Source organism: Diplotaxodon limnothrissa, linkage group LG14 (assembly GCF_057381915.1).
Source record: "Diplotaxodon limnothrissa isolate DT_005_m linkage group LG14, D_limnothrissa_male_GT1.1, whole genome shotgun sequence".
Classification (NCBI taxonomy): Eukaryota; Metazoa; Chordata; class Actinopteri; order Cichliformes; family Cichlidae; genus Diplotaxodon; species Diplotaxodon limnothrissa.
The window spans coordinates 18460486-18484424 of NC_140609.1; the positions used below are offsets into that span (position 1 = coordinate 18460486).

General features: G+C 40.7%; 2 protein-coding genes across 10 annotated transcripts in view; both read right to left on the reverse strand.

The window, feature by feature from the left end:
• st3gal4 (ST3 beta-galactoside alpha-2,3-sialyltransferase 4) overlaps positions 1-19715 on the reverse strand; it is a 54330-nt gene extending 34615 nt beyond the window's left edge. For 2 of the 9 annotated variants that reach the window (XM_085371315.1, XM_085371306.1), the window contains exons 1-4: positions 13465-13735; positions 12670-12917; positions 10416-10480; positions 10231-10280 (exon numbers count right to left, since the gene is read on the reverse strand). The gene's annotated coding sequence lies outside the window, so the exon portion shown is untranslated. The other 7 variants (XM_085371309.1, XM_085371310.1, XM_085371308.1 and 4 more) reach the window with 7 other exon arrangements.
• Positions 19716-21969: 2254 nt separating this feature from the next.
• On the reverse strand, positions 21970-23602 carry tirap (toll-interleukin 1 receptor (TIR) domain containing adaptor protein). The gene is made up of 3 exons (XM_085371270.1): positions 23596-23602; positions 22782-23402; positions 21970-22217 (listed from the first exon to the last, which is right to left on the reverse strand). Exons 1-3 carry the CDS (start codon positions 23600-23602, stop codon positions 21970-21972), a joined length of 876 nt encoding a protein of 291 aa, XP_085227396.1.
• Positions 23603-23939: the final 337 nt, after the last annotated feature.

A 23939-nucleotide genomic window follows, 5' to 3' on the forward strand; every position in this document is an offset into this window, starting at 1 on the left:
AAAAGGCAGATACAATTTCAGTAGCAAAATGTATGTCTAAGTTGTAGGAAAATAAAGAGATGATTGTAAATGACGAAGAATGTAATGATGTCTATCAAGTGTCTTGCAGATCACAGCCCGGTGACTGGGTTCTGATCAAAGTGCTCCAAAGGAAAAACTGGAGCTTGCAAAATTGCGGAACGACCATCCTGGATCCATCAGAGTCACTGCAGGCGAGTCAGTGAAGCCATCTAAACACAGCTGACGGCAGGCTTGCCTACTTGTTGTGATCTCGCCCGGTGGAGGGGTCAGCTTTCCTGGCCGGGGGGTCTACTCGCGACAGGAGGGTGTGTCCCGTCGTCATGAGGTGGTGGCTCTTAATAACTGCAGCGGCCCTGACCATGGCCGGGCTCCTCATCTTTGCTTCCGTGAGGGACAATAAGTCACGCTATATGGAGAAAAGGCAGACACTGTATGACAAAGGAAAGTACACCAAGTTTCCCCATGGCTATGCCACTAATTTCTGGTGGCAGTTTATGAACACTACAGCTTACTTGAATAATAAAACTGACTGCTATGCAAATACATATACACTTTCTGCCCACCAAGGAACGAGAGGAAGTGTATGGACTGTTCACTCAACGAAACCTGTGCCAGTAACGCGACACTGATGAGCCTCAACTGTCGCTCCAACTACAGCTACCGAATGATACTACAAACAAAGACTCATTACCAGACAGGATGTGCACGGACGGCACCAAGCAGTAAAGGAACCAGAGTTTCGCATCTGAGGAGGAGTGAAATTCTTACAGAGCTTGATCCCCGGCATTGGAGTTGCCGAGGTGCGGGATCACGTGGAAATCAACCGATATGCTCTGCTACGACACATCAACTTAACTAAGGCCCTGGGAACGGCCTTAGCAGGAGAACAGCAGGCCATCAGAACGATGGTGCTGCAGAACAGACTGACACTAGACCTGCTAACAGCATCACAAGGAGGAGTTTGCAAGCTGATCGGGGAAACATGTTGCACTTTTATCCCTGATGGATACGAAACTGGAGGAGACATTTATGAAGCTTTGCAGAATTTGACCGCTCTGCAAAAATATGTCACTGACCACACACCTGGAGCAGCTACAGCACAAAGCTGGCTGGACTGGCTGTTCAGCGGTTCATGGCTGGCTGCTGTAGCAAAGCCATTTTTCCTTCTAGGTCTCATCATGATAGCACTGCTCATATTAGTGTTGTGTGTGTTGCCATGCCTAAGAGTAATGATTTCAAAGATGATAACAACTACAATGACTGCTTATGTTGCCGTGCCTGAAGAAGAACAACATCCCGTTGCAATTCTGTTAGAGGAGAACTTGTAATAGCTGCTAATAAATGACGTGGTGATTAAAAATGACTTGTCAAGTGATCATGCACTGATTAAAACATTAGTAGGTTATGCAAGTTTTCATGCTTTTATTTTTTTGAAGTCTTGAGTTTTAAACAAAGTTTTTCATTTTAAATATAAAGTTTTTATGCTTTTATTTTTTTGAAGTCTTCAGTTTTAAATATAAAGTTTTCAATTTAAGGTTTGCATCGTTTTAAGTATAAGGTTTCATGCTTGTTTTTTTGAAGTTTTCATTTTATAATATAAGGTTTCCATCCTTGTATTTTTTTTGAAGTTTTCATTATTTTACATATTAGGTTTTCATCATTTTTAAATATAAAGTTTTCATTTTACTTTTCACCCTTTTATTTTTTGTAGTTTTAGTTTTATTATTTTTTTTATTTCATTTACTATGTTTTTCTTTGTATTATTTTCTTTTGTTTTATTCTTTAGACCAAATGACTGCCATTTCTGCTATGCTGACATTTTGAAAAATTAAAAAATTGTTTAAGATACTTAATAAATAACCTTCACAGACAATTGTTGTATACATTTAAAACAAGTTAAAACAGGAGGGAATGTTACAGGAAAAATGATTCTATGTTTCTTTACCTTCTTTTAAATGTGCAAGCATGCCCTTTTGTCTATGGTTAGATTAGTTTAGAATTATCTTTTTAGGCTTTCTCAGCAAAGACATACTGTTTTGGGACATATTGTTTTAGATTGTTTTATCTCTCACAGCCTTCTCCCAGCTCTCTGCTGACGAGACTAGCGCCACATATGGAGTTGTTTATTTTATTTGTTTTGTATTTTCTTATCCTGTTCTCACTGTCTTTCCTATAAAAATTACCAAGCCACTGTGCATGGTGTGAGTTGTTCTTAGCAGCTCACCCGTGTACACGTTTGATAAAGAAAGTAACTTTGTCTCATTGTGTCTTTATTTCTCCTGGGTCTTTTACAGAGTTTTCCCCCAACACCCGGTCATAGACCCACAAGATTCATCAAAGAGGGATGCCACAAAATTGCAGGTATCAGGATGACCAAAACTTAATTTATGATGTGGTGATACTTGAACTACTACTTAAATTTTACATTTATTTTCAGGGTTCCCAGGCGTGATTGGCTGTATAGATGGTACTCACATTCCAATCATTGCTCCTTCAGTAAATGAAGGAGACTATGTGAACAGGAAGTCTTTCCACAGCATTAATGTACAGGTACATAGTTCCCTGTAGCATTTCAAACTAACAAATTATTTCATCATAGTAATGGATGCTAATTTGTGTTCTCTGCACTGTGAAGATCATATGTGATGCTGCCAACATTATCACAAATGTGGAAGCCAAGTGGCCAGGCTCTGTCCATGACTCACAAATATTCCGTGAATGTACACTGAGCACAAAATTTGGACATGGTGAGTTGAAAATACTTTAAAATATATAAAGACCAATTGCTTCAGGGACATTTGAACTGAAGTGTATCCTTCTGTCTTAGGAGAGTTCACTGGCTACTTGCTTGGTGATAGGGGGTATCCATGTTTACCCTATTTGCTTACCCCTTACTCTGACCCTGAACCGGGCCCACAGCAGCGATATAATCTGGCTAATTGCAGGACAAGAGCCAGAGTTGAAATGACTATCGGAATGCTTAAGGCCCGGTTCCAGTGCCTGCAAAGACTCAGGGTCACCCCAGAAAGGGCATGTGACATTATTGTGGCATGTGTGATTCTTCACAACATTGCCACAATTAGAGGAGAACACTGTCCTTCTGAACCAAACAGCAGTGATCCAAACCATGAACATCCTGACCCTCCCACGGACATACAAGATGGAAGAGCAGTCAGAGACACCATATGTCACAATCATTTCTTTTGACCCATCACCTCAACATGTTGAAAGAAGAATAAACAGATTTTTTGTTCAACTGGCTTTATTGGTCACCTGTATTTTCTGTACACAAAGTATTAAAAGATGTAAACCTCATAAAGTGTCTCTGTTGCTTCCTCCTCTGTAACAGCTGTCAATGTTTCTTCATTATTTTCCTGTAGTAAAGAAATAAACAACATTGCTGTTCTACTGTAAACTCATATAATCTGTGGAGTATTACTCACAACTGCATGTTGGTCTGGCTCAACAGGAGGCTGCACCAGATGCAGTACACCATCACCATCAACTGATAGAATATGAGGTTTATACAGGTCACTTATAACTTACAAGGGACCAAATGGCAATTAACAAACATACCAATCACCTTACACTTCATTGTCATTATGCTCTCAAAGACAACCAAGACTGAGGGAAGGCAAAATCAGTAGGAAAATAACTTCACTACAAAATAATCCATTATGGTAAAGAGTTTATCAAATGAATGAGTAGCACTGCAAAGGTGACTGTGAAGAAAGGATGTATGCACATCATGTATTATTTTGAATTTACCCCCTATGTAGGCACTTGTGTCTTGCGGGGTTATTGACTCAGAGGATGTCCCCGCAGAGATGCCTTCGGCCACAGGGCGCCCACTGTTTTGGCTGAGGGCCAACTGCTCAGCCTCTGTGAGTGGTGGTGGTGGTGGAGGACCCCCACCTGTTTTTCGGGCCTCCGCTTTTTTTCTGTTGGCTATAACGGGTCACATTTGAGCATACAGAGTAAGCAAATATGTACTTGTAATGTGCTCAGATAATTTCAATAAGTGCTTACAGACAGAAAATTAATGTAGCCTCTAACTGCAATTGATTTACATCGGACAAACAGACCAAGCACTATGGCTCATAATACAATTACACCTTACCTGTTTGGACTATATTTTTATATTTCATTTTTACTTGCTGCCAGGAACGTTTGGGGCCTGTTGGGTTGCACCTGCGCTCACATCACGTCACAAAATAAAATGTATAAAATAACAAATAAAATAACATATGATAAAATAACATATGATAAAATAACGTGTTAAATGGGTGGAAATCCCTAGATCAATGTTTAAATTAACACTCACGCATTGACTCTGTCGGCTATGTTTTGCCATGCATGCTCACTTTCTTTTGCAGCTGTCGCTGTGTTACTTTTTTCCGCGGAATTTGCATGTTATCGGCATATGCTGCCATCAGAATTTCGGCCTCAAGCGCTGTAAAATACATTGACCGCGCCTTCTTTCCCTCCGTCTCCATGGTGACTCGCTTAATCTGTGCTCCACTGATCAGGGCTTTATGTATCCTCGTCCGCGCGCTTCACTTGGGGTTAAAGCAACTCCGCGTTGACTGAACTACTTGTTATCAGCCTTTCTGAAACCGAATATTCCGAGTTGGACAGTTCGGGGTTACTCAACCCTGCGTATCGTTTTTCACTCTGAGTTTTCTAAACCGGCTTCCTGAAACAGGGCCCAGCTCTCGGGGCAGAGATAGCTCAGTAGACGCCACATAATCGGAAGGTTGGGCGTTCAAATCCAAAGAACAGCGGTTATCCTGGATTTGTAGCTGCCTACTGCATCACTGAGTGAGTGGGTTAAATGCAGAGGACTAAGCATTTTCCTACAGGATTAATAATGTATACATAAACAATGAGATTCAAGATAAGGCAAATTCGATAATATTCGACACACCTGTAAAGCAGAAATATCAGTAAAATACACAGGAAGTAATATGACTGAAATATTAATAAAAAATAACTTAATTTAATTGATGAATAGCACACTTTTGTGGCATTTGTCAACACCATTAGAAAAAGGGTCAACACCGTCAGACAAAAATCCTGATGGTGTTGACATCCGATGGTGCTGACAAAATACCCTACTTTCTCTCATAACCAGTGTTGGGACTAACGCGTTATTAAGTAATGCGTTACAGTAACTACGTTATTATTGTGGTAACGAGCACGGTAACTAGTTATTATGCCAAAACTAGGAACGCGTTACTCGTTACTGGGATTTAGATAGGGTCGTTACTCGTTACTTCGTGTGGTGGCATCGCGGAGCTTCCACAGATTCAATAACATTAGCAAGTGGTGGAGGCCAGCGGGTGGATGAAGGAAAAGGGACGCAGAAGGAAAAGAGACCCGAGGCGGCCGCCGGTCCAAGTGTGAACTGAACTTCAGGTAAGAAGTTATGACCTGCAGTCTCTCTGGGTCAGATATGAACCAAGTTTAGGTGGAGTTTATTTTCGTTATTCTGACTTTTTCCGTACTGCGTGCTAGCTAGCATGACGGAGTTTCTATACAGCTGGGTGGTGCTATGAAGTTAATGATGTTGAACTTTATTTTGTTCATAAGTTATTAGAGTTGCCAACTGTCCCGTCTGGTATTCAGAGAAAATATTACGCGTTTCTTATTGAGGTGAAAAGGAACAGTTTGTCCCGGACTTCAGCTACAATGAAAAAGGCACAAAGCTGGAGTTATTCTGTGTTTACGCTGCACAGCTGCCTCTCATTCTCTCCCCCTCCCTCTCCCGTTTCTACTTCAATCATGAAACCTGATCAATGATCAGCTGATCGGCTTTTCTCTCTTGTTTGTTTATCGCTCACTTTGCGCCGAAAGAGGAAACCAGCGGATGTTGCGCTAAACAACAGCAGCACGTTTAAGCTTGATCAGCTATCGTTAGAATTTATTTAATATTAATTTCTAGTATCAGCTGATGTTTGCTGGAGCCACAGCTGCAAAAAAGCTGCTGGTCATGATATGGTTTGGTTATCTGGTGAGAGGGAAACATGAAGATGAAACCAGGAGATGTCCTTACTGGATCATCAGAGCTGAACAGGTGATGGAGAAACAGGTTTACCTTTTAGGTGACATGAATGAGTTGAAGGGAAGTTATGAACTGTTTCTGAGAGACAAATAACCCCAGGATCCCTTTTTAGGTAGCTGACAGCTGGTAACTGTGCAGGGGCGGATCTAGCAAAGTGTTGCCAGGGGGGCCAGGTAGGGCATTAACAGGGAAAGGGGGGCACAAAGAAATACTTTTCTTTCTTATTCTCATTTAAAATGTCTAGCTTTTAAAAAATAATTATCTGAATCTTACAACAAACGATTGATAGATTGATGCATATATACCATCAAAACAGTGTACATCACTGTCACAACAGCGTTTGTTTTCATTCAAAGGCTTTATGATTTTTCCTATAATGGTGGGCGGTCTCTAGTCAAAATGCCCAGGACGATTTTTTTGTCCCAGTCCAGCTCTGTATGCAGCTCATCTGCAGTCTGGTGTTGCCTACATCTTCCTATTCAGAAGGCAGAATTTCCGAGTTCTGAGTACAATCAAAGCACCACGACTGCAGTTTTTGTGTTGGATGTAAAAGGCGCACATGACGCTGTGACGTAGGCTAGAATCATGGCAGCAGTCAATGACGGTCCAGGCGTGGGATTTCTCTCGTGGAAATATGCACATTATCTTTTCCTTTCTATTTGTCGGTGGCACAGTGCACTTGTGGCAAGTAAGCAAGCTAGAAGACTGGCAAAGTTATGGAAGCAACACATTAACAAGAAAATTCTGAGTAAAACCAAAGTTACTTTCCCTAGTAACTAGTTACTTTGAAAGTAACGAGTAACTTGAAGTAACTGAGTTACTTTTGAGAGAAGTAACTAGTAATGTAACTAAGTTACTATTTTAAAGTAACTTACCCAACACTGCTCATAACACATCTTTTTCTGACAGAAGCCATCTTGTTTTTCATCAGTTGCTTATGACCTCTACAATCCACCTAAATGAAGCTTTTTTTACAAAAAAAAAAAATTAAATCTTGCATTTCATCGACTTTGGTGTTGACGCATTGTTGTTACAGAAAGGTATGCCATAAATGAAATAAAAATTTAAAAAACTTATCACAGCAGTGACCTCATGGCATGTGTATCAAACAGGAAGTGGTAAAGGGGTCCTCAGAGTGTAAGCTACCCACAATAATTCCTGATTTTTTTGTACTTTTAAAAAAATCTGATGGTGTTGACAAAAACTCTGGACACAATTTTAATCACTTAAAAAATATGTAAAAACAAATTTTCAATTGCATATTTTGATATTATATAAGTTATTGACTTAAATACTTCGTGACGAGAGCCATGATGTTTAATTTTACATAACTTTTAGTTTTTTTTCTGTATTTTAATATGATCACACCTGCTTCTGGACAATGGATTTTTAAGGTACTGGTAATGTATTGTACCATTAAAAATAAATATATATGTATGATAAAATGCAAAATCATACTTTTGTTTTATACTCATTGCCTTGGTTTGTCTTTTAGTCAGTTGAGTTAACACTTATATGCATATTTTTTACCCCAAAATTGGGTTTTATCTGGCGGACATGTTTTGTCCCTCAAGAATCACTGAGATCTTTGTTGCCCTTTCCTGTGGTGGCTCTGTTTTCATGGTTACCATTGTTGCCTCAAATTTTTATCATCTCCCCTGTGCTTGTAAAAATTATTATGTGAGAGTCAGCTCTTATAGCCTTGTAAACATAGCCTCTCTAGCCTCTCCATACACTCCCTTGATTTTATGTTTACAGCAGCTTGAGCAAAGTCTTTAAAAAATATATGAGATTCAGTGAATATTAGTAACAGACTAGAGAATATATGCAGGAAAGAAAATAAAACATTTCTTCATCTTCCTCCTCTTTGCCACCCCTCCAGCTGGTGACGCCCTAGGTTGGCACATTGTTAGGCAAACCCAAAATTAAAGAGTTGCAAGCTTCCATTTTAAAGTTTCAATTTCAGTAGCTTGGCTGCTAGACCTAATCATATGCATAAATTACAAGACAGTAAATTGTAACTATATATTATGCGAAATGGACAATTTAACAGTAATTCTTGAATACCAGGCCTCCCTGACGCAATATTTATGGTAATTATGGGACCAACACGGTCAGCGGGAAGATAAAAAATTGTCCAAAATGGCCTTTTTCCTCTAAAATCCTTTTCAAATAACAGGTTGTTTCCCTCAACCTCTAATAATACCGTAATGGATTGCATTTATATAGCGCTTTTCAGGACCCCTCAAAGTGCTTTATAATACCACTATTCATTCACTCTCACATTCATACACTGGTGAAGGCAAGCTACAGTTGTAGCCACAGCTGCCCTGAGGCAGACTGACAGAGGCGAGGCTGCCATATCGCGCCATCGGCCCCTCTGGCCATCACCAGTAGGCGGTAGATGGAGTGTCTTGCCCAAGGACACAACGACCGAGACTGTCCGAGCCAGGGCTCGAACCGGCAACCTTCCGATTACAAGACGAACACCCAAGGAACAGTGCTGATTTTCTAACACTGGAATATTTCTAACATTTTGAGTTATTTTCCAGCGTTAGAAAATCAGCACTGCTCAGTGTTAGCCATTGTTAATCTTCAAAACTGACTAGGTTACTTTTAAACATATAACACTGTCAAAAGTGTTAATTTAACACTCAACAGTGTTGTATTTAACACTCAGAGGTGTGGACCCATATAGACACTCTCCAGTGTTAATTTAACACTGGAGATTTTGCTGTGTACATCTTTTTTTCTAGTTGTTTCAAGTGGCAACATATTTCAAAAGACCTAAAGTATTCAGTTTCAATCTGTTGCTATAACAGCAATGGCATAAAGGAATATTGGAAGTAAATACTTGGGTGTTTTCCCATGTTTGTCAGTGTGTTGTACTCTTGGAACATGAGGAAGTACCTCCATAACAGGAACTTCTTCAAGGCTGCATGATGGCTCACATCGAGGAAATCAAATCTTAATTATACAAAATACAAATTTGCAGTACTTAACGATGCCACAAGACAGTCTTCTTAACTTCCTCACACAGAAAAAAAAAACAATTATGGGTTATGACACGAAAAAACTGACACATTGCTCAAAATTAGAGTAATCGATATGCTGTAAACACCATGTATGTGTGTGCGTGTGTTTGTGTGTGTACTTTTGGAAATGAATTAGGTTTTTATTGTTTTATTAAAAGATCCAATTTGTTTAAGTTTTATTTCTGGCAGCAGCTGTCCATTTCCAGCCTCATTGACCATCCAATCTCTCATTCACTACACAGTTTGACATCTGCAGGCAATTATCTACACATATTATCTCCACCGTGTGAAGAACAGACATGAAGGCATCTGCACGCTGCACCCTTCTGCACGTATACAAAAAAAAAAGGATTTCCATGGTGACATGGCTACTAAGTGTCGTACACAAACAACAAAATTAATTCCATCAAGAAGGTAAAGAGATACCAGATCAGACAAAAGGAAGCAGCTGCGTAAAAGTAGGCCTTCATTTAGACTTGCATAAGAATGACTTACAAAATTTCATAAGCTCGGAGCTCTAAATTCATGTCTGATTTGTTTACGTTTTTCGTGTGTTGACCCTGGGATAGTGTACAGTGTTTGGAAGGGCAACGTGGGAGACTTAATCTGAGTGTTGAGGAGTAAATGGAAAATATTCGATCTGAAAGCGAACCAAGATATGCTGTAATTAATGAGGTATTTAATCTGATGTTTCTCCTACAACCACTGGAATAAAGAAGCAACATTAAAAAAAAAACCCCAAAGTAAAACAAGTGTTCTGCGAACGTCCTTCTCTATCGTCTCTGGTACGGCTTTTTTAACAGAGACATATCTAACGCGCAATTGACCAAAGTACACAAGAGTCCTGTGGGCACTGCTTACACAGGCTTTTCCCAGTTCCATCCCAGCTTCATTTTGTTCCGTTGTGAATAAAAAATAAAATAAAATCTGTGAAAAGCTCCTCAAGCTTTCCAGTGTGCTTGCAGGGTCAGGGAATGATTAGGTTTGCCTGACATCAATGTTTTGGGGACAGATGTGTGTTTATAATATTTTTTGAGCCCAGCTTTGAGCCCAGCTAATTGATTCAAGCAGAAATGAGTCAGTACTGCAGAGACCATATTTAATGATTACCTTCAAGTTGCCACACACTTCATATCATTAATCTCGATTATATATGATATCTGTAGAAGAAGAAAAAACTAAAGTCACTGCCATGAAGGAGACTAAACACAGAAAAAGGACACTGCACTTTGAGTTTGCATATAATAAAATATGCTTTGTAAATACATTTTCCATTCCCATCTAATCCTACATACTCTTTCAGATGGTTGACATTGGAGACTCCACAGCCATCCTGATCTAAAATTCAGCCATGCCTAAACTACCAAGGAAACAGAACAGGGAAAAAATGAAAAAGGGAAGTGTAACAGGAATGGATTAGTAATCCATTTAAAGCTACTCTCGCCTGTTCTCTTAGTCACAGAAGTTGCAAAGGTGTGTAGCTCAACATGACGCAAGCTCCAAGGGAATTTAGTTCGTAAAATCCCATATAAGTGTATAATAAACCTTAGAGTCCAAGGTTATTATGGCAAATATTAAGGAGTATGAATGCAGGTACATCTTCAAAAGCGTCTTTCAATCATTCATTCATTCATCATTGCAACTTTTACAGCATGACATTTACTGCCCTGGACAACAGCAAGTGGGAACAAGGATGTCGTCAAAAGAGAGGTGTGCAACTCTAATGCAGACTGATATTCTGATGTTAAGATTTCAGGAGAATTTGTACTCTACTTGAGTCATCATGAGCGGCTCTTTTAAACGGGGAAGCTCAAGACTTACAGTGGGGCAAAAAAGTATTTAGTCAGCCACCGATTGTGCAAGTTCCCCCACCTAAAATGATGACAGAGGTCAGTAATTTGCACCAGAGGTACACTTCAACTGTGAGAGACAGAATGTGGAAAAAAAATCCATGAATCCACATGGTAGGATTTGTAAAGAATTTATTCGTAAATCAGGGTGGAAAATAAGTATTTGGTCAATAACAAAAATACAACTCAATACTTTGTAACATAACCTTTGTTGGCAATAACAGAGGTCAAACGTTTACTATAGGTCTTTACCAGGTTTGCACACACAGTAGCTGGTATTTTGGCCCATTCCTCCATGCAGATCTTCTCGAGAGCAGTGATGTTTTGGGGCTGTCGCCGAGTAACACGGACTTTCAACTCCCGCCACAGATTTTCTATGGGGTTGAGGTCTGGAGACTGGCTAGGCCACTCCAGGACTTTCAAATGCTTCTTACGGAGCCACTCCTTTGTTGCCCGGGCGGTGTGTTTTGGATCATTGTCATGTTGGAAGACCCAGCCTCGTTTCATCTTCAAAGTTCTCACTGATGAGAAGGAGGTTTTGGCTCAAAATCTCACGATACATGGCCCCATTCATTCTGTCCTTAACACGGATCAGTCGTCCTGTCCCCTTGGCAGAAAAACAGCCCCATAGCATGATGTTTCCACCCCCATGCTTCACAGTAGGTATGGTGTTCTTGGGATGCAACTCAGTATTCTTCTTCCTCCAAACACGACGAGTTGAGTTTATACCAAAAAGTTCTACTTTGGTTTCATCTGACCACATGACATTCTCCCAATCCTCTGCTGCATCATCCATGTGCTCTCTGGCAAACTTCAGACGGGCCTGGACATGCACTGGCTTCAGCAGCGGAACACGTCTGGCACTGCGGGATTTGATTCCCTGCCGTTGTAGTGTGTTACTGATGGTGACCTTTGTTACTTTGGTCCCAGCTCTCTGCAGGTCATTCACCAGGTCCCCCCGTGTGGTTCTGGGATCTTTGCTCACCGTTCTCATGATCATTTTGACCCCACGGGATGAGATCTTGCGTGGAGCCCCAGATCGAGGGAGATTATCAGTGGTCTTGTATGTCTTCCATTTTCTGATGATTGCTCCCACAGTTGATTTTTTCACACCAAGCTGCTTGCCTATTGTAGATTCACTCTTCCCAGTCTGGTGCAGGTCTACAATACTTTTCCTGGTGTCCTTCGAAAGCTCTTTGGTCTTGGCCATGGCAGAGTTTGGAGTCTGACTGTTTGAGGCTGTGGACAGGTGTCTTTTATACAGATGATGAGTTCAAACAGGTGCCATTCATACAGGTAACGAGTGGGGGACGGAAAAGCTTCTTACAGAAGACGTTACAGGTCTGTGAGAGCCAGAGATTTTCCTTGTTTGAGGTGACCAAATACTTATTTTCCACCCTAATTTACGAATAAATTCTTTACAAATCCTACCATGTGAATTCATGGATTTTTTTTTCACATTCTGTCTCTCACAGTTGAAGTGTACCTCTGGTGCAAATTACTGACCTCTGTCATCATTTTAAGTGGGGGAACTTGCACAATCGGTGGCTGACTAAATACTTTTTTGCCCCACTGTATTTGTTTAGGCCTGCTCTCAACCAGCGGATATTACCGTTGTCTTTTTGTATTTGTATATTTATTTGTTGCATGCTGTTTGAAAAGTGTTATAAGAATCTATTTTACGTTCTTACTTACTTACATCTTCCAGTTCAACACAGTCGTGCTAATTGCTCTTATATTAATGCCGATTCTTAAAATATTTTCCAGTGTGTTCTTCTTTTTTGCTACTGATCCAAAATCCACAAGCGGCCTCTTCACATCAGCAACCCAAAAAATAGGTCAATAGGACTTTGATCACGCTGATCATCACAAAAGTCTGTTTGTTGTCCCAGTCAATGACTAAGTGACCAGAGTGATCACCACAAAGGACAAAACAGGCATTCGCATCTAAAAAAAAGATTACGTGTCATCAATGAGTGAAACAGACAAGAACAAAAAAACACACACTACGACTTTGCTTTGAAAGTTTGCATGGCTGTAATATTACTGTGGAGCTACACGTCTAAAACAAGCTCAAACAGGGAGGCAGATAATCAGGAGACGTCGATCTCCACGATCTGAATTTATCAGCTCCGACCAAAAGTATATCTGTCGCTGCCTGCTTTTGTTTTTTCCACCAAGAATCAGGGCTCTTGATATACTTGCCAAACTTAAATTCCATTTCAAGTTAGATTCAATGTCACTGATTGCAGGGAATATATGTGAGACATGTCATTCTCGTGCACTCAAGGGTTTCCTGTCTACATCTAGCGTGCTGCCAGCACTAAAAGGACAGCATCACACAGAGATGACTTGTGCCAGCCAAATTAAATCTTGTGATCCATAATAACTCGGCTCCAATAGGTCTGGGGTATTTTTAAGACTAACAAAATTCACACAAATACACACACATAGCTCGCTTGCCCAAAAGGGGGGCCTAAACGGCCTCACTTACCAGCAGCGCTGTCGGACAGATGACGTTAAATCGGCGGGGAGCGACTCTGTTCAGAACTGCAACCAAGTTCACGTTGCTTTTGGTGCCATTCCGTGCATTTGAAACCAACAAACCCTGTCAGCCCACCGCTAAGGCACGCCGACAGAAGCAATGAGGGCGTTAACGCTCATGTGACGATGTAACGCTCCACCGGACGCGCAATACCACAGAGTTTATCTCTTCTGCCTGCTATGAAGTCGCTCTGACATAGCGGTTAACATAGCGCTTTTAACAGCGGACACCCCTTCTTCCCCCCCTCCCCCCACACACACACACTGTGCAGCAACGCATGCGCAATGTGGGGTATGCGCACTGGCCGCTAGAGAGGTTTCACTGACTGCGAAAACCGGGCAAGTTAAAACTTGTGTACGGGCGTAGCAGCAAGCAGGACTTCTCAAAGTGCCCCGTTCAAAATCTACAGCTCATCACGATCATTTGACCTATGCCTCATAAATCCGGCTCAAACTGGACTATATTGCAGACGGAGCAACATCTGGAAAGGCTTTGCAGCTGGCTGAGATTAAAAAAAACAAAAAGAAAACTCTAAATGCAGCTGACACATGAAGTGAATTCTGAGCTGTTTTTTTTTTCTTTTCTTGAAATATTGAAAATGTAAAAAAAAACGTAAATTACAAAGGATAGCTGCTTTCGGTAGAGTTAAATTCTTCACAAATATTCAACTCATTTGTCTTCGGAGATATTTCACTTTTATTGATAGGGCTAATTCACAACAACAGCTGCCACAAGGCACTTTATGCTGTCAAGACCCTACAATAAGCAAGCGTTTGGCGACAGTGGGGAAGAAGAGCTCCCTCTTAGGACAAACCTCCCACAGCAGGCTCAGGGAGGATCAATATTTAATTATGTATAATGATTAATTGCATTATTGATGTATACGCACACAGAAGGTTTAAGGAAATGGCTGAAAAAGGTGCTCAGTGCATCATGGGAATTTCCCACCGGCTGAAACTTATTACAGTGTAACTAAGGGATGGTTCAGGGTCACCTAATCCAGCTCTAATGATGAACCCTATGAAAGCCTAACCTTACAAGTAGAGAGAGTCTCTCAATAATTAATTAATGGCACTGATTCTTTGCGCAGTCTTTTAGGAACGAATTTTAAAAGAAAATAGGTGCTATAAATGCACTAGATAGACTATCAGGTAGTTTACAAAAAATTGAATTACCGAGGTAAAAGTAGGCTCCAACATCAAAACTTTGCTCATGTGCACATAAGAGTCCACATTGAGATAGTGGACTCTTATAAGTACCTGGGTGTTCACCTCAACAATAAACTGGACTGGACTACAAATGCAGACGTCCTGTATAAGAAGGGCCAGAGTCGACTCCACCTGCTGAGGAGACTGAGGTCCTTCGGAGTCTGCAGGACTCTGTTAAGGACATTCTATGACACTGTGGTAGCATCTGCCCTTTTCTATGCAGTGGCCTGCTGGGGGAGTGGATGCACGGACAGGGACAGGAGCAGGATTGACAAACTGGTGCCGAGGTCTAGCTCCGTGCTGGGATGTCCCCTGGAGTCTGTGGAGGTGGTTGGCGAGAGGAGGATGTTAGTAAAGCTGACATCCATCATGATCAACCCACATCACCCACTGCATGAGTATGTGAGTGGGCTGAGCAGCTCCTTTAGTCAGAGACTGAAACACCTTCGCTGCAGGAAGGAGCGCTTTCGCAGATCATTCATCCTAACAGCAGTTAGACTCTATAACTTCTCATTCACGATGTCATAAGTCACTGGACACTGTGTGAACATCCACGGTCACCACTTCATGCATAATGGACCTTCCATGTGTATGGACATGTGAAGGTATATATGTATGTATATGTATACATATGTATATTTAGTGTGTACATGTCTATACATAGGAATAGTAGTGGTACAATAGCTAGGTTCTCAGAGCATGTGCTGACAAACTGACCGGAGTCTTCACTAAAATCTTCAACCTTTCCTTGTCATCAAACACCGTCCCGCCCTGCCTCAAAACCTCCACCATCATCCCCATCGCCAAGAAGACAGCTGTGGCCAGCCCAAATGACTACAGGCCTGTTGCACTTACGCCTGTAGTGATGAAGTGTTTTGAGAGACTGGTCTGTCAGCACATCAGGGCCGGTCTGCCTCCCACTCTGGACCCCCACCAATTTGCCTACAGGACAAATCGATCCACCGAGGACGCTATCACCATAGCGCTCCACACTGCGCTGAGTCACCTGGAGCACCGAGGAAGCTATGTGAGAATGCTCTTTCTGGACTTCACAGCTCAGCATTCAATCATATCATCCCGGAGATCCTGGTCCAGAAACTGTCTCACCTGGGACTCTCCACCCCCATCTGCCTCTGGATCAAGGACTTCCTGACAAATAGACCACAGTCTGTCAGACTCGGCCCCCACCTGTCCAGCACCATCACACTCAGCACCGGATCTCCACAAGGATGTGTTTTGAGTCCCCTCCTGTTTACGCTCTACACATCCGACTGCTCCCCTACCCATCTCTCAAACACCATCATAAAGTTCGCGGATGACACCACAGTGGTTGGACTCATCTCAAGGGGGGGATGAGTCGGACTACAGAGATGAGGTCAACAGACTGACTGAGTGGTGTTCAGTTAACAACCTCCAACTGAACACCACGAAAGCTAAAGAACTTATCTTGGACTTCAGGAAGGGCAGAGCAGACCCGGCCCCACTTTACATTCACGGGAACTGTGTGGAGAGGGTACACTCCATGAGGTTTCTGGGCGTGCAGATATCTGATGACCTCATTGTGATGTTGTTTATTCTATTACTCTTGTTCTCTTCTGCTTGTTTTCTTTTTTCTTTCTCAGCAGGTGACCCAGGTGATTGATATATGCATTTTTTTTCTTTTTTTCTTCTTTTTTTCTTTTTCTGCTCATTCTGTTGGTTTTTGGTTTTTGCCCTTCTCCCCCGTCCCTCTTCTCAGCTGTTTCTCTTTCCCTCTTTCTTTCTCCCCTTCTTTCCCCCAGTCAAGTCTGTCCTATATTCAGTAAGTGAAAATAAAATAAACAATAAAAGGTGAATCAAATGGACCATTATGGCAAGGCTGGGATGGTCAATTTGGTAAAGTAAATCCGTTGGGCATCTTTCTTTGCCTTTAGACAACAATTCTGATGGCAAAAGAGCCAAACGGGACAGGCAAAAAAAACAAAAAAAACCAAACAAAAACATTTATATTTATTATTGAAACTTGCACCAAGGGAGTGGCACTCCAATTTCGTTGTACTCTGTACAATGACAATAAAGGCTATTCTATTCTATGTCAAGCTATATAGTTTATGTCTTGCATATTTCCAACCATATCCATCATCACATACTGTGTATGCTACCATTGTATACAGTGTATTATCTTACTTTTTTTTTCATTGATTGTACTTTTTTGTATTTTTGTATTTCCTTCTGATATCTGTAACGCAAAAAATTTCCCCGTCGTGGGATCAATAAAGTCTTATCTTATCTTAGCTTAGCTTAGTTTAGCTTAGCTTAGCTTAGCTTAGCTTAGCTTATTCTATAGATGTCTCATCAAATCATAATGAGTTTTACTTTGATCTGTCAAACATTAACTCTTGGTTTTGGATAATTAGCATGTTGCTCTCAGTCACACTACATAATAGTGTATTCTGACCAAACTTAAATTTCAGTTCACTTTTCCCATCTTTACTATCAGAGCAAGAAACACCAGTTTGTGTCAAGCTTTGTCCTTAAGCCTACATTTCTGCTTTCAGTGAGCATCGTCTTGTTTCTTTTTTTAACACAATCAGGAGCGTGTCAGTGGAAAGTTTTGAGTCTTGGCTGCCTTTGCAGTTCATTAATAATGAGCATTAATCCAGGCAGTTTCAGACACATCCAAATACCACGGATTCATGAATGCCCAATGATTCAATTCAATATTTCCAACCCTCTATGCTGACGCACACTGCACACAGTTATAAACACACTTTTTATGAGACATTGTTAACTACTTTGTGATATGAAATACAATTTCACGTGAAACTGTACTGGCAGAAGCTAGAGTTCGTAATGGTAATCATTCATGGAGAATAACCTATCCCTTGTACCATGTATTCCTAGGAAGTTGTTTAGTAGCGACAAAAGACACACCCAGATACAGAGTCACCAAGGGAGGTTACTCTGTGGCAAGACAAATAATGTTTCTTATGTTGCAATGTCCCTTCCTCTGCGCTTCTTGTTCTCACAACAACATCTGGAAATAAGTTAATTAGTAACACAAATAATCTTATATCAGCTAGACATAACTCAGATGAGTCAAAGATCTGATGCCAGATATTTGTTGTTTCCTTGAAAGAGATACCAAGCAAATACTGGGGAAATATTACATAATACAATGACAGCCACTATCTTTTGAAATTGTTTTGTTCAAGTAGTAGGACATTTGATTCTCACTCTCACCAAAAGAAGCTGAAATAGCCTCATATATTCTATACAGGTTGATCCCGCCTGTGGGGTGAATTAGATGGAGTTACTGTTGAAGGGTACCTGATGAACTCGTCTTTACATTTTTTGTACAGGTACCAACATTTAGAGAGACATATTTTTTATCTGTAAGTAACAGCATGGTGTAGTCTGCCATAAGTAACAGACTAAAACATAAAAAAGAAAAGATCAGCGCTTCTGTTGGGTTAATAATAATGGATTGCATTTATATAGCGCTTTTCGAAACACTCAAAGCGCTTTACAATTCCGCTATTCATTCACTCTTGCATTCACACACTGGTGGAGGCAAGCTATAGTCGTAGCCACAGCTGCCCTGGGGCAAACTGACAGAAGCGAGGCTGCCATATCACGCCATCGGTAGGTGAAGTGTTTTGCCCAAGGACACAAAGACCAAGACAGACAGAGCAGAGGATCAAACCAGTAACCTTCCAGTTACAAGATGAGCTTCCCAACCCCCTGAACCACGGTCGCCCCACAAACCACGGTCGCCCCACGACGGTTACTGGTTGGTTTATACTAGTTTTTCCTTAGAAAACTCATAATTCTTTGTTTGATTTTAGAACATAGATGTTTAATTATGTAGATTTGAGAAACCACAGTCTGAACATCTTCTATATCTCTTGGCAACGAACATTCATTGGGTTCTTTAAACGAAAGCGTCGCTCCTTTACGACTTTATTTGTCCAGTTCCATCATCAAGTTTAGCTCGTCATTAATCATGTCTGACTCAGTATAAGATAGATTGTGTGCAGTCTTTCTTAAGTGGATGTCAGAATTATTTTCCCAACAATGCCCAAGAATACAATAGCAAACGGGATCCTGAATTAGACTTTTAAATGTTATGTAGAAGTAGCTGCAAAGAAGCTTTATCTTTCTTCCTTGTTTCACACTGGGGAGAGGGTATAGTGAAATCATAAACACAGAAATAGGCCAAAGTGCAATAAAACTAGATGTTCATGTTATAAACTTAATGCTGCTGGTAAAACAATTAAAAAAACAGTGGCAGATAAGTTAATGAATAACGGTGTTTATTATGTGGCTTTAATTCAATTCAATAACATTTTTTATGTAGCATCAAATCACAACAGTTGCCTCATGGTGGTAAAGACTCCACAGTAAACTCCAAAAATCATACGTCCCCCTTCCCCCTTTGAGCAGGCATCTTGGCAACAATGGTAAGGAAGGAAAGACTTCCGTCTTTTATTTTGTCTATAAAGCTACTGTACTGTAAGTGATTCTCATTTCTTATGGCTCAGTATGCTCACCAGTCTCACTGAAACCACGAAAATGTTTATCTGTAACCCAGCTGCTTCATCGCTGTAGCACAGCCAGCTGAACTCACTCATCACAGGCAGAAAGATCCAGGTCAGTGCCACCGCACACTGTACAGACCACCAAGGGGACTTAAAGCTCAACGCTCTCCCAACGATAGTGATCTAAAACACACTGCTTGCTATTAAGAGACCTAAACTCTGCGCTCTCCTTTACATCTTTCTTGGTGTTGAAATTTGTGGGATGATGACACTCAACTTGCATGTTCGGGGGCTTTTCCACACCAAACCACAGTCACTGTTTTCAGTTTTAGTCTTTAGACAAGTGGATGAGCATTTTAGTCATTTATCAGTATTATTCATCGAAAACCAAAAACATTTCCTTCCACTTACCCAATTCAAGGTCAGTTCGAGGTGAGGGATATGACATGTTGAATCTATCCCAGCTCTAATCATGAAAGAGATGGGGTACATCCTGTGTGGGGCTAACACAGATAACTGTTTCCACTCACAATCGCACCTATAAACTCACAAAGGCACAGTGAAACCATGCACACTCCCAGTAAGAACACACAGGCAAATATGATCCTATTTTAAGCTGTCAAATTTTAGTGAGCCTAAAATAGGTCTAGTGGATTAGAACACAGGGTACACATATCTGTGAGGCAACAATATAAACCACTGCCTTGCAGTGTCACATGTCAATCTAATCAAATCATGTTTTGTCTTTATAAACAAAGGAAACCTTTTATATTTTGGCAGATTTTAGTCTAACACTGATTGATATATGGAACATTTATACTGTCCTGAAGCAAGGTGCTTTATAAACAACATGCTTAATTCACCTATTCACAGCCAGTTATACAAGCACTATTTCTATGCAGAACTGCTTGCTATCTAACATTCACACACATTCATACCCTGATGGATGCATCACAGAGCTACTTCGGTTTATTATCTTGCCCAATGATATTTGGCATGTAGACAGGAGCAGGCAGGGATCAAACCACCAACCGATTGGTAGATGATCTGCTCTGCCTCCTGAGCTGAAAAAAAAAAAGAATACTGTACTCATAAATATACTACTCGCTTCAAGTGCCATTACCTGAACCGAAGTCAGGGCTCTTACACACAAAAGGATACATTAAAATGCTTATGTATTCAGAATATTGTCACAATTACTTAGTGTCAGAAGATTAGACATCTGGAATCCTGACAATGAAGCAGCTAAACAGCAACAGGTGGCTATAAGCTAACATTATGGCAGCTAATGTTAGGCTAGCGCTCAAATATGCTTCCTCTCTGATAAACAGCTTGATTAAATTCTCACATTAATTGAGAATTCATGTCCAAGTCCAACAATGCTGTGCCTTAACGTTAGCTAACACGGCACAGCAGAGCACAGCATGAGAAAACAGAATTCAGCTTACATTCTGCAATTTGCTGGCATTCATTAGCGATCGTGATCAGACCATTTATAGGGCCACAGTTCGTTAGTTTAGCTTGCTTTTTACATTACGTATGTGAAATGTGACACGTGTTTTGTCTGACGTTAACAGCCATTCACATAACTACATCTGAATGTGTGTGTGTGTGTGTGTGCGTACACATGCGCATGCTCAAGGATTTGGTAACAACAAAGGCTTCATAGAACATCTGTTCCTTTTAGAGATTAGTCTCAATTTTTATGTTGCAACGTTGGCTTGGCACGAAATAGCCGATTATAAGGGATCTCTGTTTGCAGCGCTAAATGTCTGCTGTTGTTTAGGAGGTTGGGGAAGAGTGAGGAACAGAACACAGTAGTACATCTTCAGTGCAAACGATTCCTTGTAAAGGGAATATAAGCCCTGTCTGCTTTTTGGAAAAAAAAAAAAAAAACATCACACATTGTTCTCCACTTGATACTGTGAATACTTCATATTCCACGATGAGTGGACTAAACTTAATGTCAGCTATCTAAAACCTGTTGTTTGTTACTATGCTTAATGAATAGTGAAGTCTGCCAAGGAGAAGTGAAAGCTCCCTTGGAAGGACGATAGGGGTTCACAACAAATTTTCAACTTGATCAGACTTTGTTTCAACTATTTATTCATTAGTTATAGTTGGACCGGACCTGGTGCTGTCTGACACTGTCCAAGTGTCAGGAAGATACAGTCTGGACAACACACGTTCAAATACACCCATGCACTGCAATTCCAAACAAGAAACAATGGTTGGCAGAAATACTAACAGCAAAAGATGATAAGTCTAAAGAAATATTTAATTTAAAATGAAGAAAGAAGTGTGTTTTTTTTTTCCTAAAAAGGAATTACATTCCCTGTGTTATCACTCGAAGCCCAGTTCAAATGTCATACCACTGTCAGCAGTTTGTAATGGGTGGGTATTTCCCTTTCTCATACACAACCCACACACAGACCTCATGATATGACCCATTCATGTTTCCTCACTGGTACTCTCTATTGTTGGAATTTGCAGTAGAATACACCACCTAGTGGAAAAGACAACCTCCTCTCATTACAAAGCTGAGACTACAAACACAAACGCCTTTAATGTTTACATTTAAATATCTTGCGCACTCACACTATAGTTCACAAGCTGTGACAGGAAAATTGAATTCCCATGCTGATCATTTTTATTGTTCTGCCACATATCCAGTGTTAAAAAAGCAATAACCGCACGCTGTGATAAAAGGAACACTAAAACGGAGGTCAGTCAGTAGCTAAGTTTCTCCCTTCCTGCGTCATATTCTTTAATTGCTGCTGATGATGATCACAGGAAATGCCACTAAAGTGTTTATGGCTCTTTCGCATCACTTCCAGTGGAATAGCAGTCCCAGCAGGGCTGTGCTGGGACATCAGCTTGTCTTCTTTTGAGCTGTCTGCTCCATCTAATCCACTGCTAGAGCCACTCATCTGGAAATTATGAGTCACCTCTTTTTTAACCAGGTCCTCCAGGTCTGAAGAAAGAACAAAGGAATGTTTTTAAAGATATTATCTCACCCAGAGAACTGATTCATGCAGATGACCCTTTTATTTCTTTTCTCTTTTTTTGCTAGTTGGATATAAAAGAAGATTTACAAGTAAAGTGTTGGGTAAAACAAACATGAAGGCTTCCACAAACTTGAGCACGCTCCTGTGCATTTTTAATAAATTCATTTGAAGTTTATGAAAACGCATCAATCTTTTAGAAGCTGTAGTCAAACACTAATCAATATATATTTATGAGGAGAACATTTTTTCTAAATAATAACCTAGAAAAGGTCATCGCTGTACCTTTGATAAATGACAGAATCACTTAAGAATTGTATTTTCTATTAATTTGGATTATCTTTATCTAATATTTGATGATCTGAAACATTTAAGTATGAGAATCAGGATGAGGAGTTTATCACAGCACATCACTTTGATTTGTGATGTGTTAAATCAGTCTGTGATTCCCAGCTGATTTAAACAAATATCATTTTAAAAATGGCATGACTGATCTCAGCTCGTGTTCATATCACTCTCTTCTCATTACTTACACTGGAGTACCGTCCTGTTGACAAGCGTATAGGCTTGGATGGGGTTCCTGCTCAGGTCAATGTAGTAGTAGAACTTCAGCTCCTTAGGGTACTGAGAGTGGGACAGGCTGTGAAGCAGAGGAATCATCCTATTGGACATGGGTCCCTCTGTCAGTACCTGGTGCATCATATAATTACACCAATCATCCTGAACAAAATTAGGAGTGATAAGCAGAGCTCGTAAGTGACTGTTCTCCACTGCCTGACAAAACTCGGTGCAAACTGCACCTCCTGGACAGGCGTCCCTCTGCCACAGAAAGCATCTGAGGCTGCGGGGCGAATCCTCAAGGAAGGAGACCAGGCGTGTGGCCTCTTCAATGTCACTTTGGGCGCTGCTGTGACAAACAAATAGGTCATACTTTCTTTTCCATCTCAACTCACAACTGAGAACAGTAGGCAGCTGCCGTGGTTTCGAGGGGGTCCCCCCGGGTGATGATGACAGCGACGACGAAGAGCACGATGGTAATGTAGATGAGGATGATGTTAATGCACCACTAACAGAAGACACTGAACCTTTTGTGGCTTCTTTATTGTGTTGCTTTGATAAAGATCCTCTCGATTTCAAGAGTTTCTGGAACCAACCTAAAGGAAACAAAAAGATTTTAAGGTCGATTTGTTTTTCTTTTTAAGTATAAAGATTTCCTGACATTCCACACAACTTATGAAAAATCGTGTGAATAACAGTAGATATTTTTGTCACACGTGCACAAACAAATCCTCAAAAGGATTCTGATCAGATTTACACTGAAAGAAGTGACCAGAACTTTTTACTTACCGTGCATGTTGCTGAGGTCGTCATGGTTGTTCAAATCGTATCCAAAGTACTTCTGACAAATAGATATAGATAGTGATAGATAAATAGATAGTGTTGAATTCCATCGGTGGGAGCTTCTAAAAATCCAATTTCTCCACTCTTTAAAAACATCGCAACCCGAGGCTGTAGCCGAAAAGCTAACTCACACAATAGCAGCAAAGAGAAAGTCACTGATATCACCATAAAATGAGGAAGTTAGAGACTGCTGGAAGGGATGTCTCTGCATGTGCAGTCGAATTTCAAATGCAAAAACTGTCAGACTTCACTGATCACCTTATTCATCGCTGTAAACTGACATTTGTCAA